Below are 19933 nucleotides of genomic sequence, written 5' to 3'. Positions count from 1 at the left end.
TAGATTAAATCGCGAGAATCCCGTTCAACACGATCAGCAGCAGGACAGACGCCGTCAAACGACGAGACAGAGAAATTAGATTCTTTTTTTCCAGTTTCAACGTGATTCCGTTTCTCCGCCGTACAACACGACGCCAGCACCACTCGCTATCGCCCGCCCACCAACCACCCCCCTCCCTTCCGGGGCTGCCACAGAGGGGGGAGGGGCACATCGCAGGGTGCAAAGCGGTCGTACAGACGCGCGTTGCAGCAACGCGCCGGCCCAGTCATCTGAGAGCCTGGCGCTTTGCCTCAAACCCCACCCCACCAGTGTCTCGCGAGTCGCTCCGACGCCACGCCAATCCAGGACTACACCACCGGCATCAGTAGCGATACATCGCACCGACTTCGCTACGTTGCGGGTACTTGGTCCTGCCACGACCGGAGGTAGTTCGGCATTGGCAGAGGATAGGAAAAGGGAGGGGCTGCTTCGCTCCTCCCCACACAGTCAGAGTGTGTGTCTGTGGGTGGGTGGGTGGGTGAAGTGGGACGAAGGGGAGTGCACTGGACCCTGAGATGGCGCGCACTCTGAGCTGTTGGCCCTCCCCCCTCCTCAGTCAGCGGAGGGCAGACAGACGGACAGAGGGAGAGATAAAAAGAGAGCTCTCTCCGTGATACGCGATCCGTTGAATGAAACGAAAGAAAAGCTCGGCAGGCACTGCACAACAGTAAGTACCAGCTTTGTCAGGAGACTTACGAAAGGGGTGAAAAAAGAATACAGGACCACAAAGAGCACGATGTTACTCTACGAAAGCAAAACACCACACGTGACACACACACACACACACACGCACCACATACACACATGCGCAGCGGTATCGCATAGGCACGGAGATCTGCGTCGGCGCGACGGAAAGGAGACGAGCACAACGACACACAGACAAAGGCACCACAAAGAAGAAAGCCGTATTACCAATAGAGTGAGGTGATACTTTAACAAGATCGCACACACACACACACACACACACACACACACACACACACACACACACACACACATATATATATATATATATATACGAAAAGGAGACAGAGAGGGAGAGGAGCGAAAAGACGGAGTCCATGGATGAGGGGAGAGAAGGGGAGACAGGGTGACAGGAGACTGAGAGACACGGGGAGACGGTCGAGTGAACCAAAAACAAGGAAGCAGGTCACCCGGTTCGTCCACCCTCCCCTTCTCCTCCCTCTCCTGGCGAGGGAGCGGAAGGTACAGCATTGGTATGGACGTAGACGCCGATTAAAAAAAAATGGTGGTGGTGGGTGGGGGTGACGGGAGGGGAAGGGAAAAAAATACAACAATGCAGTGTAGATGAGCGTGGCTGCAGCGAAAAAAGGTACGCCTGACAGCTCGTAGCTACCGGGAGGGGAGGTGGGGAGGGCTGGCCTACTCCTTAAGCTTGTCCGCACACATGCGCTTGCTCACGTAGAGGGGTAGGCAGACCGTCACGTGTCACGGCATCAGGGAACAACGCGAATGGTGACAACAAAAAAGAAAGTGATGCCTGGGATGTCCGCTGCTGCTTCGTGGGCGATGATTCAACGACTTAGTGCTCAATGTGTGTATGTGTGTCTGCCTGCAGACCACCCCCCAAAAAACGACGTGCCTGCTTCATAGATGCTCCCAAACGACTTATCTTTCCGTGTTAATGTTCTTGCATACTTTCATGGATAAAGAAGGTGTCGGTGCCTGTAGACATATATACGTGTGTGTGTGTGCGTGTGGAGTACTTCCTGCTTGTTCGCGAGATGTGTGGGTGTCTGCATGTATGTGCGTATTTCACATACCCTTCTCTTGCCCTTCCTCGCTCGCTTCTCACTTTCCATTTTCTTCCCTCATCGCCCTTGAGGGGAAGGTGAAGGAGAAAACGAAAATAAAAGAACATTCGATGAACCCTCGTTCACCCACAAACACCAACACATTATCCTCCCTTTCGCGAGTGTATTTCTGTACGTGTGGCGGCACACGAGCGAAACAACGACAACCACAAGCAACAACAACGCGCGCGTCTGTTTTACGGTAGTGCTACTTACTAACAGTCAGAGGGAAAAACAGAGGGGGGAAAAAGGAGGAGGGGTGGGGAGGGCACAAAGCGGGCACATGAGGAAGCACGCAACAAGAGAGACCGACTGGTGGTGCAGGCGCCACCACCACCACCATGAGAACGGAGGAAGGGGGGACGAGCAACGCACACGAACCAAACGTCAACATCACAGATACACATACACACACAAACACACAACAGGAATAAAACAAATCGACGATACGGAGACAGGGAATTATACCGACAGATGCGAAGCGAAGAGAAATGGGGTGGGCGCGCGCGGGACAACGTGCGCACGACAACAAGCAGGAACACGTCAAGACGCGGGAAGAAGAGGAACAAAGTAAAGGAAAACACCACGAGAGAAAGACGAGAAAAAACAAGGGTAGAAGTATCTGATGCGGTCGCTGATGTCAAACACGTTAATGTCTCCCTGGAGGCCTCATGCTGCTGCTCTAGGTCACTTCTTCTCCCGATCGTTTCTACCCATCCCGCCCACTTATTTTCTATTATATTGACCGCACCACTCGCACTCATACCTTCACTGGATCGCTCACAGACTCTCGCGTAGCAGGATGTGCATGCCCTCGACCGTGGGAGCCTTCGACCACACTCGCACTTCCTTTGTTGGTGCCAAAGAGTTTCCATGGAGCCATGAACGAAGGGGAGCCCCAGGGAAACTGCTGTCGAGCCGTGCATGTAAAATAAAACAAAACGAACGACGGCAAGCAAGCAGTCATTCGACTATCGGATATTTTGATGTTCAACAGCCCCTTCCGTACAGCGCAACGCCCACAACTACACGCATGCACAACCACAGCTCACCCTGTCCCTGTCACGGTACGCCCACATCCTGGTCGTCTAGGGCGAGAGCCGGCTGCAGTTGCACCGGGCAGCGTCCAGGGTCCTGCTCCACGGCAGTGGCGGTCGTGTCCGTCCTGCGGGTAACACGGTAGGGGGGGATGAGGGCCGACGTCCATGCCGGATGAGCTCAAGCAGGAAGGCGCCTCAGACCGCGGCATTCCACAATGTGATGCGGTGACTCTCGACATGAACGTCAGGAGGACTCGACGGCGCCGTTCGGGGGGTCCCGGCACTTCTGCTCTGCTGACATCCCGATGCTTTCCTCCGGCGTCACACACCATGCCAGCTGCGCCCGACAGCGCCTGCGCGGAGTGCTCGCGTTTTCGCGTTCTCGGGGCATCTTCCAGGACAACGCCTTTGTCTCTGGAGGAGGGCTCGCCGCCTGCATCTGTCACTTCCGTTACTGTAGCCAGATATGAGCGCGGAGGCAAAAAATAGAAGCCGGCAACAGCCACACGAGCTCGAGAGTGTGTGGGTGTGGGTGGGGGACGTAAGATCTATGCGAGAGAACGCGCTTGTTGAGTCGAGGTGACTCGTTCCTTTGCTTTCGTCGACGCCATCGTCTGCATCGCGCACGACTCGGTGAGCAGCAGCGAGTCTATGGAAGACGCCCCCTCATAACGCCCACCGCCTAACTGCTCTTGCTGCCGTCATTCGTCACTCTTCCTGCGGCTACTTACCATGGCCGTCGTCTGCTTCGGCTCTTGTCTCCGCCGCCTCCATTCTGCAAACGGAACGACAGCGAGTACACAAACCCGAAAACAGAAACGCCACCAGGAAAACGAAAAGGCAGCAGCTCAAGAGCCTGAATGAGGATCGTGAAAGCAGCACTGGTGGAGACATCAAGCATCCGCGAGCACGCGTACGCGTGCGCAGCAACACAAAAAAGGAGAAGGCATGCGATATGGGTGGGAGAGCGAGAGGTCAGAGGGAACCTTCTACAATGTGTCTGTGTATTACATGTACGTTATCTCCTCCTCTTTGGTTCCCTGGTCGTGACTCCGACATCGCCTGCTCACATCGATGCTGGCTACAAAGGGGAAGGGGGGGGGCAGATTAGCACGACAAGAAACAGTGCGGGGATACAGCGAGAAGGCTAAGCACAAAATAAAACGAGAACACAAGACACAGCAGACACGGGCCCAGGGAAAATATAGAAACCACCGACGCACAGCAGGCAGGCAGGGTGTCGATGTAGGTGTGTCGGGGGTGAGGGAGGGGAAGGTACGAGGAGAGGGAGGAAAGGCAGATCCGGAACGAAGATGAAAAGAAGTGCGAAAAAAAGAAGAACCAGCCAACCAACCAGAATACCAAAAAACAACAACAAAGAAGTGGCGGGGGGGGGCCTTAGTCAGGGCAAAATGGACACACAAACACACAGACACACGTAAAGGTACAACGGAAAGCGCAAGGGGCAGCGAGCAGCAGAGCACCTTGTACGGCCGAGCACACCCTTCTGTGGGCAGCAGTCAAGGTCTGACTCCAGTGTCTTCATCTTCGCCTCAACTCCTTGTTTCATGATCCTCTTACTTTCGCTTCACGTACCGCGCCATTGCCGCAGCGGCAGCGGCGAGAGTGAGTAGGGACAGCACCACCGTGGGGCTGACCAATCGCAAGGAGGACGAAGCGGCTGCAGCCTTCTGCTTCCCGTTGGAGGGGTTGTGCTGCGCCGCGGCAGCCGCCTCGGCGTCTGCGGTTGCCTTGGCCGACCGCGTCATCTGGTCTAGGCAGTCGCGAAGGGTTTGCTGCATCGGTGTGAAGGAAACGCCGAGCAGCTCCTTGGCGCGGCGGTTGTTGAGGCGCTTGCGGACGCCGAGACTGCGCCACAGGAAACGAAGATTCACGCTGTTCCACAGTACTACCGTTGCAATACCGAGCGTCACAAACGTCCACGCCGTGTGCGTGGGGGGTGTCAGGTGAGGGCACAGCTGCTTCATCATGCGACACAGCTCTGGCAAGCTGACGCACTCGTTGGAGATAATGATGCGCTGGTCTCGCACCTCCACCACCTCCAGAGCACGCACGTGCGCGTCTGCAACGTCGCGCACATCGACAAAGTTCCAGCTAAGGTTCGGGCAGAACGGGAAGTACTTGGAAGAGTTCGCGAGCCCTTCGATGGTGACCATTGCCTCACTCGTCTCGTCGGTCAGACTTGGACCGATGGAGATAGAGGGAAGCAACACTACCAACTCCACCCCCATCATCTGCCGCAGTCGCCAGGCCTCCCGCTCGAAGACGAGCTTCGCAAAAGGCAGCGGATCGTCCTCGGGGGTGGCTACGCTGTTCCAGTTGCTCTCATCAAACAACCCCGACGGAGGGTCGCACTCCGTGATATGCACAATCGATGACGCGGCGCCGGTGAGTACGACTCGCTTCACTGTCGACTTGCCGGAGAGGCGGATGCCATCAAATAGAGCCCGAATCGCCTTGGTGTAGAGCGCCACCAGGTCCTTTGCCTGCGGCGATGCGCTAGAACACCCACAGTGAATTATGTAACGGCAACCGCGGATGGCATCGCGCAGCGAGTTGGAGTTCGTGACGTCTGCCTGCAGGATGGTGAGACGCTGGGCCACATCGCGGCTCGCGCCGTAGAGGTCTATCTGCTTCTGCTGCCGCGCCACATCCGGCACCGTCATGCGCACACTGTACCCTGCATCTAGAAGCTTGGCCACAACGTGACTCGCCAGGTATCCACTCTCACCGATCACGAGAACGTGGATCTTCATCTTCGCGGCGCGGGCCTTCTCTTTTTCGTTTTCCGTGGAGATTTGGTTCAGGATGCTACTGGGCGGGATGGCGCGTGGCCCCTGCCCCAGTGGGCTTGTCACCGTCACCTCTTCATCGGAGACATCTCCATTGCCAGCGTTCAGGTCAAGAGCGCTGCCAGAGAAAACCTTTTGGAACGTGTGAGCCCCCGGCTGCGGGCGGACCGGCTCGCCGGATTCCGTGAAGAAGTCTGCACCAGGGCCCAGCAAGTGCGGGTGCTCTACTAAGTTGGAGCGCAGAACTGTGTCCATGTCCTCGAGGGACATGCAGCTACCGGAGAACACACGGAACATTTTCGTTTTCTTTTTGGTGCTGCGCCGCTTGCCCACGAACCAATGCGTTTCTATTTCTTTTTTTTTAATGTGGCAGCGCCTCTGGCTGTCTTTTCAGGTTATGTAGCCGTCGGAGCGCCGACTCGCTTAAGCTGCACGTGTGAGAAGCACGTGACGACACAGCTCGGCGCAGATGCGGAGAGGTGACTAGACGGGAGGAAGGAAGATAGGAAGGTGTGTGAGTGTGTGTGTGGCTTTAGAAGACAAGGATGCAAACAACGCGAATCAGCAGAAACGGGAGAGGAAGCTACGGGGCGACAGCAATGTGCAACGAATCGCTCGGAAAAAAAGCAAGCAAGACAGTGACACCAACAACGGAAGTGATAAGCGGAATTCCGTCTGCAGTGATCGAAGGGATGGCGATGGTGGTGGTCGTGGTAGGGAGAGACTCCGCGAACAAGCGAAGGAGGGGGATGCCGATAACCGAGACAAGAAAAGAGCGACAACGCCGATTAGAACGACAGCGTAATGATGAGACACACACACACTATATATATAGGGAGAGCGAGTGTGTGTGTGTGTGTGACAAACAACTCCAAGGCAGCAAAACAGACCACAAGTGTGTGGACGAACAAGTCGCGAGAGAAGTACAATGAGCAGAGGTGCGTGTGTGTATGAGTCTGGTGTCGTACCGTATTTATATTACTTCCGCCTTTTTTTCTGTAATGATCGCCTGCGTTCCCTGCAGCTTTGCGGTCACCTATGCGCCGTTTGTTTGTGCGTGCGCGTGTGTGTGTGTTTTCTTGATAGAGAGAGGAAGAAAGAAGTTGTTGCCCAACCCCCTCAAAAGGCCCAGCGGCTGTGCGCTGTCACCCTCGGAAGACTTCGTGGTGGTTGTTCGGACCCTTCCGCTTCTTCTTGTGTGGTTTCACGAACCAACGGTGAAGACCAGAAACAAACGAAAAGAGTGCTAACACACAGGGAGTGTCCTTGCCACGTGCTACCCCGGCGCCTACACGCCAATTCGCACACACGCCCACACACAGACACACACACACACGAAGAGAGTATGTTGAGAAACAATAATAAAACAGTCAACAACAAATACTAATAAAGGCGCCCACACAGACCAACGCACGCGATTTCGGGGTGCGCCTCCTTAGGCACAGAGGGGGGAGAGAGGGAGGGGAAAAAGGGTGACGGAAGCCAGACGCCAGGGATAGAGTGGAGGGGGAGAGAGAGATGCGTATGTGTGTGTGCACACGGCGGCCTGGCACAGTCGCGAGGTGTGGTGAGGCTTCGACTAGGAGGAAAGGGGAAAGGGAAAGGAGGGACGGGATCGCGCGTGTGGTGTGACGCGGAACGGGAGCTGCGCACCGGGATGGGTGGGTGGGGTGGGGGGAGGAGGAGAGGGCGGATGGGAAGGGGGAACGACGCTGTTCAATCGAACGCGCGTCAGAAACCCAGCAGCGATCTTTCAATCATACCACAACGTTCTTTGCCCCGTGAAAACAGACGCGCAGTATTGTCGTATAGGATAGTGGTTGGGGTGATGCAAAGAACTTAAAAGGAGAGGATGAAAAGATGAGAGTCGCGCCGCATGAGCCTCATCACCATCGCACGAGCACACCGCGCGTTCCACGAGGTCTTTGCAAGTAAGCCAATCCTCACAAGCAAGAGTGAAAGAGCGATACAGAGATGTTGGGCGCTGGGCTTTCTCCTCCAACTTAGTCCATGGTTGGGTATCTACACACCCACCTTCCTCAAGCGCAATCCAAGACAAGCACCTCGCTGAGATCGTGAGCAGCGTCACAAATGCCTTCCGAGTAGGTTTCTTTGCCGACCCACATGCCGGCATCACCGGTCCAGGTTGTTTTGTTTTGTTTTGGAAGCAGCGCAGATGGGCATATGAATGCTCACGCACGCTCATACGCCTGCTTCCTCTCTGCTCTGCAGCAAGACACACATAGAGACAAGAGAATGCATGACATTCTTGTAGAAAACGATACAGGGAGAGAGAGTGACACATCTACCCGTGTGCGGTACAATCGGAGCTCAGAACCGGTAAGGCGCACCGCCGTACAGGAAAATACCCAGTGATTCGTGCCACATCAAGGCTACAGCACACAAACGAGCTCCAACACACCGCTTGGCGCCTCGTTCAGACAGACACTGCACCTTGTCTCGTTCGTTTAAACCCTGGATCGCTGACTAGGCTTTCCCTTTTTCGGCGTTGGTTCCCTTCCAACACGTCCAGTAGCTGCCACAAAAACGCGCGTCGAATTCTGCGCTGCGCCCCGGGCGGCCACTAGGGCACATCGCCTAGTGCGAAGCACCCTCCTAGACATGTGTGTTACAGCAGCATGCCCACCCAGAGATCTCGGTACCACCCCTGCCTTACGGTCGCGCCCATCGCACCGCTTGCTACGCAGTGCATTCCCTCCCCCCTGCGGAGTGGCGGAGGCGCTCCACCACCCCGTAGGCAGTGCGAGGGATGGGTGGGCCCCGTTTGAGTCACGCTGACACTGCGCCCCTCATGCGGGTGGCGCAAACCTGTGCACGGTCGCGCGTCGCCCCGACGCCACGCCAATCCAGGACTACACCACCGGCATCAGTAGCGATACATCGCACCGACTTCGCTACGTTGCGGGTACTTGGTCCTGCCACGACCGGAGGTAGTTCGGCATTGGCAGAGGATAGGAAAAGGGAGGGGCTGCTTCGCTCCTCCCCACACAGTCAGAGTGCGTGTCTGTGGGTGGGTGGGTGGGTGAAGTGGGACGAAGGGGAGTGCACTGGACCCTGAGATGGCGCACACTGTGAGCTGTGTCTTCATTAGTCACCGGCGTGGTTTGATACTCTAATGATCAAAAAACACAACCTGAGAATCTTCCTCTGGTGGCTGATTAGAGTGTGTTCGTCGAATATCCGCGCGCGTCAGGTGTTGTGGAGGAGGTGCATCTTTGGCGGGGTCGCGCGTGGATTGCAAGAGCTCAGCGCCGCAGGCCGACTTAGCGCAACCCCCGCGCGACAAGCGGCGACCATCGCCACCTTCACGGAATATTCGGCGGTTGCCGGAGCGCGATGTCCGTCCGCCACGGGCTGCCTCTTCTCGTCCTCGCTTTAATGACCACCGTTTGGACGCCGGGGTGTTGCCTAGAACGTCGGCGCGATCCTCTGCACTGTAATCGAGCCCAGCCCGCTGACTTGCGCTTGCCATCAGCTCCTCTGAAGATGATATGCGGGTGCCGCTCAGGTCTTCCTCCGTGGCAATGAGGAGGAGAGCCTCCTTCTCGCGCCGCTCCACCAGTGCCTCACCCACTTCGTTACCGTCGTCCTCCAAGCGTAGCAAAGCCTCGTTCAGCCTGTCATCTATCGTTTCCGACAAGGTAGTAAGACTATACGCCGTAGAGCCGCAGTTCGGGCGGTGCAGAAGAGATGTACGCAACGGGGATGGCGCCGTCGGCCGTGGTGCTGCCTCAGAGCCGCAGCCATCCTTCTGCTGCGGCTGTGAGGCGGACCTGGCAAGGGAAACAGCCGCGACAACGCTGCCGCCCTCCCGCGCGGCAGACAGCGACGGCACGCTGACCGTTTCGACAGGTGCGTTCCGTGTTTGCCCCCACTCTGCCGGAATGCTCGAGGGCGAACTTGCCGTCCACGGGGTTATCTGCTGCTGCGGTTGTTGCTGCTGAGATCTCGCTGTCGGCGTAGCCGCGTCCGTTTCGGGTTCCTCCGCTGCGGCACTCGACCTGTAGCCGAATTCGCTGCAGTGTGGCGAAGCTGTCACCAGGACTTCCTCCTCATGGGTGCGCCTCCCGCTCTCGACCAGTGGAGCGACTCGTATCGCAGTCCCCCTCGTACTCTTGCTGTTGGAGCTGCCATCACGTAGTCGGTTCGACTCGCTGATCCTTGCTGTGTCGGCAGCAGCCTTTGCGAGGTGGTGAGCCTCTCTCTCGTGTATGGAAAGAGTCAGCTGCTCTGCCTCCTGTAGCATCTTCGACTTTAGGAATTTCGGCGCGGCAGACCACTCGTAAAGGCCCGCGAACCATACCGCAGTAGGCACCGCCGTCATCCGTGGCTGCTCGTCAACATTGCTGACGGCAACCCCTAAAGAGCTCGTAGATTTGGGGAGAGAGGAGGTGATCCACACAAAGGATGCATGCTGGGCCAGTTCGGCGACATGCCCGACACGGACATGCACTGCCAGCAGGCGTACTTGCGCCTGGGTGCCGAACTCGAGAACATCACCGTGCTGCAGCCATGTGTAGCTGCCACACTCTGTGAGGGTAGTGCTTCTCCGCTCGCCGGCTGTTCCATTTGGCACCACACGAATGGGGCGACCCTTACCGCAGAGTCGCACACGCACCCCGGCAAAGGGCAACGTAGCGGCGTCGACAGGGACGACGCCATCGCACGGGGTGGAGGGAAGCCCCTCTATGCACCACGTTGTCACCTCCAGCAGTACACGCGACCAGGCGCGGTCGTTTTGCAGCGACGAGGAAAGAAACGGCGTTTGACGGCCGAGATGTACAACAGGTGATACGAGAGGTCGCGGCGGAGCACTAGCGCTCCCGCCGCTCTCTGGGGAGTTCGCCGTCGCTACAGGGATGCGCGGCAGTTCCAGAAACATCACGTCCTTGGCAGCGGTAGCGGTGCATGACGCCAGTGAAACAGAGCCGCAACGAACGAGGAAGAGCCTCGTCATTTGGTGTGCTGACGCCGTCATCTCGCCGCACGAGAAAAATAGGTGCGCAGTACTTCGTTGAATACAGCAGCGGGAGACGAGAAACGGCAATACACGCACTAGTCTAGCTAGTGGTGATGATAAAAGTGGTCAAGACTGCAAGCACGAAACAGTGAAAATGAAAAAGAGGTAGGCAGCACATCCACACAGACGCACAGAAAAACGCACCACACGTTGAGCAGGACACAAGACCGTGGCAGTACTCATGCAGTAAAGAAAAAAGGGGGAGGGGATAGGGGAGAGTAGCACAATGAGTGCGATCCCACCGACTTTGGATACGATACGTGGCACCGTCTGCAAGGGAAGTGGTGGAGCATACACACACACGCACCAACACTCACAGCGGAACGCCCCTACTCTAAAGCTGCCCTGCACCGTGGGCACCAGTACGCGGCCTTCAAATGTAGATGATGGACGGCACTTGTGAATCGGTGTCGCGGTTCAGAAAAAAAAAATACACCGTGCGAGCAGAGACTTGGAGTTCGAAAATGTGAAAAAAAAGAGAAAAAAATGAGATGTGGCGTGGATGTACTTCTCTCTAGACACATGTGCGTGCATGCGCGCGAGTGATTGTGCACATGTTGTGCATTGGCGCAACACCAAGGGCAGCCGGAGGAGGGGGAGGTGCAGATTAAATAAATCACAGGGTTGAAGGAAGACGCAGCAGAGATGAACAGGATACGAGCAGGGGGGCGCGTGAACATCATTTTGTGCGCCTTCACGTGCGACTTCCAGGTCTGCAATCTCCGTGCCGGCTGGAAAGTCCTAGAGAGCGCCTCTGATGCGACCGCGGAAGGTAATGCGTGGGCATCGTTCAAACAAGCTCAAAGAGAGTGCTTCCAGCTGTTCTCAGCTCCTCTCTTCAGATGATTATGTGTGTCTTTCACAGCTGCAGACGTGAGTGCTGACAAAGGCGGGATAATGACACCAGGCCGCGGGATCGAAGAGACAAAAAAAATAGGGAAACACCCCGGAAGCCCTCACTGGCGCGCTTGCAACGCCATGGCTCTGTGCCCTTGTTGGCACATAGATTTATTCTAATTCACTGGTGCTCAAAATACCACTTCAGGTGTTGAGCAAAACGTCAATGCTCTTTGTCCAGGCCTGAGCTGCTTTCACAAACGGTGCCGCCGCGTCTGCCAGCGCAGACGCGGCGCTATGACGTAGATTGACTGAGATACTCATCAGCACGAGGTTCGACTCTAGGCTCACTCCGACACCGCCCCCAGCCATGTCTTTGCCGAGCAACGCACCCTCCAGCAGCATCTCGTACAGCTGCATCCGTTGGGCAGCAGAAGAAGGCAGGTGGTTGAGGAGCGTCACGTACAAATACAGTCGTTCGGTCTCTCGATCAAGCGTGACAAGCACATTCAAATCCTTGGCTACCGAGACGACGCAGGTGTCGTTCTCAGGTTCAAGCTCCAGCGGTGCGGCGGACTCGAATGCCTGCGTCAGATACGTCAAGGCCGTTTCCGCCAACTCGTCAATGCTGGCACTGCCGCCATGCTGGGGCTGGTCCTGCGGAATTCGCGTATGGCGAGGTCCAGCTGGCGCAAATGGGTGGCTGGCTTCGCCAGGCGGGCAAATGTCGACACCGCGACGCGCCACGTCTGTCCACGAGCATTTCTCACTTTGCACTTCGGCCAGTGAGAGCCGGGCCGCCTGTAAAGCTTCATCCTTATCGTGAAGCTCGTACTTTAGGCCCCGAATCTCACCCTCCATCGAGTGCACCAGCTCCTGCAGCTTCGCTTCCTGCGCGGTGGATTCCTCCTGAAACCGCCGTCGCTCCTCTCGCAGCAGATCCAGCTCCTTGACAAGTTCCTCCTCCTTGACGCGCCACCGATCTGCCGCAGCCCTCTCTGCATCCCTGACGCTCTCTTGCGCCAATGCAACGGCCGCCTTCAGTCGTTTCACCTCCTCCTCGTGCCTCCAATCCGGGCACGCCTCAGCCGCCTGCCGGGCCACCACTTGGAGTTGCTCACGAAGCCGTACGTTGTCGATAGAAAGAGCCGCCACTTTCTCTTCCAGCTCGCGGCAGTACGCCTGGACGCCGTCGCCATGTGCGTTTGGGGCAGACGACGTCCCCCCTGGAATAGCTTGCGGTGTGCTGGCCGTAGCGCTACTTGCACCTGTGAGCTCTAGGGGAGAGGAGTAAGCCATGCCTGCTACCACGTCCCTGCTCGGGCACGAAGCGGCATCGTACACCTCTCGCTCGGCACCACCTGTTAATTGGTTCGGTGATAGGCGCCGCAGCGGCGGCGGCAAAGCGCGAGGGCTGCCGATCAGCTGCGGAACCCCGACGACCCCTCTTGCCGCCGGCGCGGACAGTCGTGGCGATGTTTCAGCGAAAAAAGAACCGTCTCTTCGCGGGGAGGTGCGAGTGTCTGGGTCCTGTGCACCACGAGGAGGAGCAGTGAGCAAGCTGGCACAGCCTGGTACTCCGTGTGAACTGTGGAAGGGCGATGCTCCGCATGCAGAGATGCATTTCGCCAGTGCTGCAGAGGACGACGATACCTGCTGCAGCCGCAGAATGGCTCCGTCGAAGAAGCCGGCATCTTTTCCACTCATCGTGTCGTGGAGTGCCACGCTGTTGAAAGTGAGCAGCTGCTGCGCAGGATTGATTCCTGCGGCTCGCTGGAGATACCGCTTCACCTTGCGCACAGTGAGAAGCTGGACATCGCCTTGCATAACGAGCTTGTACTTGTAGCCGTCGACATCAGAAAGAACGTAGACACAGGTGGTGGGCGCGGCCGCAGCAGTCGAGGACTCCATGGTGACGAACCAAAGAGACGCGAGCGGTAGAGAAAACGAAAACAAAGACTCCGTCAATAAGGTAGCCCCCACCCCCGCATGACCGTCTAAGACACACGGACACACACACACACGCCCGCGCAGAGGCAGCCTCGGACGGACAAGAATACAAACAAAGTCACGCACACAGGAAGACGTGTGATGTAAGCTCGCATACAGCCGTCGGCACAGCACCCACTTTGGTGTCTTGTCTATGAAGGCATCTATGAAGCGGTGCGGCAAAAACCAAGGAGAGCAAGCAGCGAAAAAAGTGGGAAACGGGCGCAGCAAACCGAGACAGCCGAAAAGGCTCCTCCCTTCCTCTTTTATGCTTGCTCGGAGTCGTGAGGGGTACGAAGCCAACGTGCGCGATGGCCCCAGGAACCGCCTGCGCACGCTAATGCGCGTGATGTGCTTGTGTCGGTGGAATAAGCAACACGTGCGCGTGCTGGCGCGCGTTTAGCTTTTCTGCGGTGTGCCCACCCCAGTAGACGCGTTGCCGACAAAAAAATGGGAGTATGCAAGATGGAGTTACGTCCGCGTGTGAGCGAACATTAGCATGTGGTACCTTCGCACACGCCTTCGGCCCAGCTGCACTGGTCGAGAGTGTGAAGCAGGGAGCGTTGGTGGCCCAAGAGAGCAGTGAGTGCTGGTGTGCCCCGTGCCCCAAGGTCGACGTACCTTTTCCCAGTAGTCTCACAAGTCCATGTTGTCCGCCCTTCCTCCCAGCCCCGCAGAAACGGCGTACTGGAGTGATTCCTCGCATCCACTTGGTTCTTCAGCGGTAAAGAGCACAGGCCCCTGCAGATGTTTTCCTTCACATTACGTGTCTCCTCTTCCTCGTGCATCAGCAGAAATTTTGGTGCTACAGAGAGTAGGTGGCAACTACAGGCGTCCGTGCATCCAGTGCAGACGACAGTTGCACATTAACGGTACGTCAAAGCAATCTGCTCATAAAGACAAGACCTCGAAAACGTTTTCTCCTGTTGGCAACGTGAGTCCGTTTCTCCGCCGTACAACACGACGCCAGCACCACTCGCTATCGCCCGCCCACCAACCACCCCCCTTCCTTCCGGGGCTGCCACAGAGGGGGGAGGGGCACATCGCAGGGTGCAAAGCGGTCGTACAGACGCGCGTTGCAGCAACGCGCCGGCCCAGTCATCTGAGAGCCTGGCGCTTTGCCTCAAGCCCCACCCCACCAGTGTCTCGCGGGTCGCTCCGACGCCACGCCAATCCAGGACTACACCACCGGCATCAGTAGCGATACATCGCACCGACTTCGCTACGTTGCGGATACTTGGTCCTGCCACGACCGGAGGTAGTTCGGCATTGGCAGAGGATAGGAAAAGGGAGGGGCTCCTTCGCTCCTCCCCACACAGACAGAGTGTGTGTCTATGGGTGGGTGGGTGGGTGAAGTGGGACGAAGGGGAGTGCACTGGACCCTGAGATGGCGCACACTGTGAGCTGTTGGCCCTCCTCCCCTCCCAGTCATGCAGGAAATAGGCACATAGCGGAATAAAAATGGTTTACATCCATGAGGGCAGAGAGAGAAAGGTAGTGCGGAGACACACGGCAAAGCCGCGGATGCACGATTGGTGGAACCAGAGAGAGACACACACGCACACATCGATGAACTAAAACTGATCATCATCTACAACTGAGTGAGAAAGGTCGTGGAAGAGGGCTCTTTTCTTTTCTTGGTCGGTCGCGCCGTGAGCTGGTCCTTGGCATGTGTCGCTATCTTCGCCGCCGTCGCGGAGAGCTCCTCTTGCGTCGGTGCTGTGCTGATTTCATCCATGTGAAAGCCCCAGACCGGGTCGAACTCCTTTGTGGATTGGCAGAGAATGTACCGCGCCCCCATGCACAGCTGCTCGCCAACAAGAAGGCTCGCCATCCCTTTGATTGACATACCGATTTGCTGAAAAGTGAGACCCTCCGTGATCTTCTCATACTCCACCTGCTGCGCGCGGAGCACTTTTGGTTGAACCGGGGAGGCGCCCATGTAGCGACCGGTAATGCGCGTGTCCGCTACCCGCTCGTAGAGGGAGTCGTCCACGAAACCCATACTGCACTTCATGTGCTTGCGCGAAATTAGCCCATGTATGCGGTGAAACGACGCGCCGAGCAGTTCCACCTTCCACGCCCAGTGAAAGCGCACATGCGGCGTCCAGCTGCAGTCGATCTCATTGAGAAAGAGCAGAGCACGCTGCAACTTCTTCTGCATGCCACCCTCGAGCAACACAAGACGTGCGCGACGAGACGGAAACGGCACGCTCAAAATGGCGTCCAGCGAGCTTTCCACCTCATTCAGTAGTGTGCCCAGGTGTTCCTCCGCCGTGTCCTTGAGTGCCATGAAACCTGCGTACTCCTCGCACTTGGTTTCCAGGGATAAGAGGATAGAGGAGAAGTTCTCTATATCGCCGAGCAGCCGCACGCAGCGCGCCAGCAGGGTTAGGCGAGTGAATGCCTCGTCTCGGTTCACGGCCACGGTGGTGCGCAGGTAGGCCATTGTGTACTGGAGAATCCACTCCGCGGTATGCGCAATGGCGACCACCTCGTAGGCTTTCGGGAGAAAATGCTTGCGAGTGTACGTTTCCACCTCCACAGCGCCGTGCAGAACACGCGTTGTTGAGCAGCTCGCCGACGAGGGCGCCTCTGCTGAGTCCGCAGGGCTTCCCGCGTTGCTTTCATCCTTCTCCGTACTAACATCCGCACCGCGCGGCACCATCACATCTTCCGTGAGTTCACCGCGCTCCATCGCGGCCAGTAGACGGGATGCTGTATCCAGCAGATCCTCGAAGGAAAGCGGCGAGCTCTGCCGTAACAGCGCCTCCTCTACGGCCTGAATATTGTCATCCACCTCCGCACGTGCATCGCGGAGAGAGGAGGTGGCACGTGATGTGGACCGCAGATGGTGTAGAAACTGCCGGACATCCTCGGAAGAGTTGCCCTCGAGAGCTGCTAGCGACGAGGCCATAGAGGAAAGGGAAGTGCTCAGGGCGTCCTCAACGCCAGCCTCTGTAGATGTTTGATGCTCCTTTGCCTGCATCAGCTGGTGTTCCACAGGGTCCGTGCCGAGCGTGAGTGGAGGAGCCACGGAAGACTCCTCTAGTTTCCCCTCCGCACGTTGACACAACTTCTTGATGTCTATCCGCTCAAACAGCCTCATCTCCTCTGGCTTGAGAGGCGGCAGTACCTTATACGGGATATAGAAACCGTCTTTCAAAGACGTGGCGGCCGACTCGCCCAAGCCTTTGGCGAGTGCCATCTGCTCGACCTGTCGGATTTTGTTAACTCGCTGCTGCTGCTTTCGGAAGCCCTCGTGCAACTCCTTCTGAAGTGCGTCGCGCGAGTACGCCGGCGGATGTGACTCCGACGCACTCTCAGTCGCGCACACACGTGAGTAGTCCGAGCTCATCTTTTGCGCGCACACATGTACTCCTACGTCTGTATTACCGGGGAGAAGGGTAAGACATGAGAAAACGTCGGCACACGCTCAGACACGCGCGTCATCGCCGGCACAATGGCGGGCGTTACCCATGAAACGGAAAGAGACAACAGAACAAGAGTTTGTAGGAGGAAGGAGTAGGTGAGATAACTGCAATTCCGTTTTGTTTTCTTCTGTTGGGAACGCGAGTCCGTTTCTCCGCCGTACAACACGACGCCAGCACCACTCGCTATCGCCCGCCCACCAACCACCCCCCTCCCTTCCGGGGCTGCCACAGAGGGGGGAGGGGCACATCGCAGGGTGCAAAGCGGTCGTACAGACGCGCGTTGCAGCAACGCGCCGGCCCAGTCATCTGAGAGCCTGGCGCTTTGCCTCAAGCCCCACCCCACCAGTGTCTCGCGGGTCGCTCCGACGCCACGCCAATCCAGGACTACGCCACCGGCATCAGTAGCGATACATCGCACCGACTTCGCTACGTTGCGGGTACTTGGTCCTGCCACGACCGGAGGTAGTTCGGCATTGGCAGAGGATAGGAAAAGGGAGGGGCTGCTTCGCTCCTCCCCACACAGTCAGAGTGCGTGTCTGTGGGTGGGTGGGTGGGTGAAGTGGAACGAAGGGGAGTGCACTGGACCCTGAGATGGCGCGCACTGTGAGCTGTTGGTCCTCCTCCCCCCTCTCCCAGTCATCGCGGAGAGAGGCAAAGAAAAAGAGCTGACGGCAAGGCGTGGGTGGAATTTGTAGATGACCTTGACCACAGTTGCGCCAGGTAACAGCCGCCAAGGAGGTCTTGGAAGCACCAGTGGCACTGCTGCTGAGAGGGTATCTTCGTTGCAAGGGTACAACTCTTTGTCCTGCCTTCTTGGTGGTGCACGCTCAAAAAATTGCCGCGACTTTCAACGTGTGCGTATATGCACGGAATTTGTCTGCGCGTGACCGCGAGACACACAGAGAGAAGGCCGGGTAGGGAGAGGGTGCGTCACTTGTTCGCATGGCCCTCGAAAAGGCAGTGGCGCGCAGTCCAGCGAGGAGCATGATAAGTCACCCCAGACAGGTTACTCAGGGGCACATCCGCACAAGTACACACACAGATGCCTTGCGAGAGCCCCAGTTACAGAATGAGGTCCTTGGTGAGAAACACCCAAAGAAGAAGCAGGAACACAATCGCCACTACAGCCGCTGCAAAGACGCTGGACTCCTCCAGAATCCCTGAGTTGTCCCCCAACATGAACTGCAGCACGAAGACGTAGTCGCGCGTGTGTCGGTGTGTCTCTAGCGGCTTTCCGTCCATCGTTTCCACGTGCACCGTCGCCATGTGTTCTGTCACATGATTGCGCAGTTGCACCTTCGTGTCGCAATTTGGGCTGCGCACCAGTAGCAGTCGAGTATGACTGGGGAAGTGCGCGCGGCATGTGAAGGTGTCCGGCGCCCGCGGCGAGCAGTAGTACGAGTATAGAAGCGTCAAGTTCTTCTTCCTCTGGCGATGCTGTGGATAGGCAGCTGGTATGCTGCGCCACAAGATAGTCAAGTGGACGTCTGCCGTCTCCCTCGTACTCCAGTGCACAGGAACAGGACTGACCACGTAGTAGAAAAGAGACTTCCAACGCTCCGGGGTTGCGGAGCTCGACTTTGATGCCCCTGCCGCTGTCGTACCCCCGGCAGGACCGTTCACTGCCCCAGGTAATGCCGCTGCCGTCGCTGCCGTCTGGAGCGGTCGTAGACAACCGTCGTTGACCAGGTCGCACTCAGCCACGTCGCCGGCAATCAAGGCCTCGCCGAGGTACACCAGCAGGTTGTCCTTCAGCCGCCCACATTCGCTCATCGGGAAGAAGAAGGCATACCAGCCCTGCTGCAAGATGCGAATCAGCGGCGAAGACTCTGTCGCCGATCGAGCGGCACCTTCATCACCAGTTTCCGCGTCTCTGGTGAGGAAGTGCAGAGATGGATCTGCGTCTCTCTTTTGTAGCTCATACGACTGGCGGAGACGGTACGAGCAGGTGTTCAACGTTGTCTGCGTGTGTAGGGTGCACAGCTTGCACGGCACCGGCTCCGCCTCACACAAGGAGTATAGGGCGAACAAATCGATGCCACCATCAAGCAGTGAGGACGCGCGGAGAAGCTGCTTATGGAGTGCCTCATGGCGCGCTGCAGCGGAGTTTGCACCAGCTTGTGACCGAGGACCAGTGGTTGCACTGCAAGCCGTGCGAGTGCCAGATACCGCGTCACCAGACCCTTCAAAACCACCCTCTGTACGGAGACAATCGGATGAGGTGTCGGCTGGCGTGGGCGGATAGTAGCGCATTCGGTATAGACCCGAGAGGGGCGGTACGCGGTACGGTGGCACACCGACCGGAGGCCGTTGCACACCGCTCTCTGTCGAGACGAACTCCATAGCTGCTTGGGCTTAGCCGACACGCACGCCGCCGGCATGCTATAGCGTCCAGAACCAGACGCGTCACTGAAACACACACACACACACACAAAGCTGTGAGAACGAGAGCGAGGACCGGGTATGTGTGAATGGAGGCAGACGCATGTTGAAGAAGAGAAATAGGCACAGTCATCGGGAAGGAGGAGGTAAAGGGCCACGGTATGAAAGACGCCGTACATCTGCACACGGTGGAACTTCGCGGATGCCCTTCACAAACACATACACACACATAGACACATACACCCACATACATACAAGCGCGCCTACCCTCATCGAAGAAGCCCATAAGCGCAATTTCTTTCGTGGTCCAGGCGACCACTTGGGAGAGGGAAGTCACACGATTTATCGACAGCGCGTGTAGCGGAGGAGGGAAGAGGGAGGGGGAGGTTCACACTGCGGCATCGAAGACGGCTGCAATCCACGGCGCAATCCTCACAAGGAGCGCGAAAGCCGTGTCAAAGCGGAGGCCAGGCAACACAGCCAAAGCCTATCTTGAGCTGAACAAGGAAATTAGAAAGAGAGCAGCGCCTGTGCTGCACAGTGG

At 57.3% G+C, this 19933-nt stretch overlaps 5 protein-coding genes across 5 annotated transcripts; all 5 read right to left on the bottom strand.

Annotated features, from left to right (window-relative positions):
• Window positions 1-4470: 4470 nt before the first annotated feature.
• Window positions 4471-6003, bottom strand: LMXM_33_3190 (conserved hypothetical protein; the record flags this gene model as incomplete). Its single annotated transcript, XM_003878826.1, has 1 exon — window positions 4471-6003. One exon carries the CDS (start codon window positions 6001-6003, stop codon window positions 4471-4473), a length of 1533 nt encoding a protein of 510 aa, XP_003878875.1.
• A 2836-nt stretch (window positions 6004-8839) lies between these two features.
• On the bottom strand, window positions 8840-10051 carry LMXM_33_3180 (conserved hypothetical protein; the record flags this gene model as incomplete). Its single annotated transcript, XM_003878825.1, has 1 exon — window positions 8840-10051. The coding sequence occupies one exon, from the start codon at window positions 10049-10051 to the stop codon at window positions 8840-8842; it is 1212 nt and encodes a 403-aa protein (XP_003878874.1).
• A 1737-nt stretch (window positions 10052-11788) lies between these two features.
• LMXM_33_3170 (conserved hypothetical protein) lies at window positions 11789-13495 on the bottom strand (the record flags this gene model as incomplete). The annotated part of the gene is made up of 1 exon (XM_003878824.1): window positions 11789-13495. One exon carries the CDS (start codon window positions 13493-13495, stop codon window positions 11789-11791), a length of 1707 nt encoding a protein of 568 aa, XP_003878873.1.
• A 1669-nt stretch (window positions 13496-15164) lies between these two features.
• LMXM_33_3160 (conserved hypothetical protein) lies at window positions 15165-16931 on the bottom strand (the record flags this gene model as incomplete). Its single annotated transcript, XM_003878823.1, has 1 exon — window positions 15165-16931. One exon carries the CDS (start codon window positions 16929-16931, stop codon window positions 15165-15167), a length of 1767 nt encoding a protein of 588 aa, XP_003878872.1.
• A 1138-nt stretch (window positions 16932-18069) lies between these two features.
• On the bottom strand, window positions 18070-19350 carry LMXM_33_3150 (conserved hypothetical protein; the record flags this gene model as incomplete). Its single annotated transcript, XM_003878822.1, has 1 exon — window positions 18070-19350. One exon carries the CDS (start codon window positions 19348-19350, stop codon window positions 18070-18072), a length of 1281 nt encoding a protein of 426 aa, XP_003878871.1.
• Between the last annotated feature and the right edge of the window lie 583 nt (window positions 19351-19933).

This window comes from Leishmania mexicana, chromosome 33, assembly GCF_000234665.1.
Source record: "Leishmania mexicana MHOM/GT/2001/U1103 complete genome, chromosome 33".
In the NCBI taxonomy this organism is placed as follows: Eukaryota; Euglenozoa; class Kinetoplastea; order Trypanosomatida; family Trypanosomatidae; genus Leishmania; species Leishmania mexicana.
This window is presented reverse-complemented; position numbering and strand designations above follow the sequence as displayed.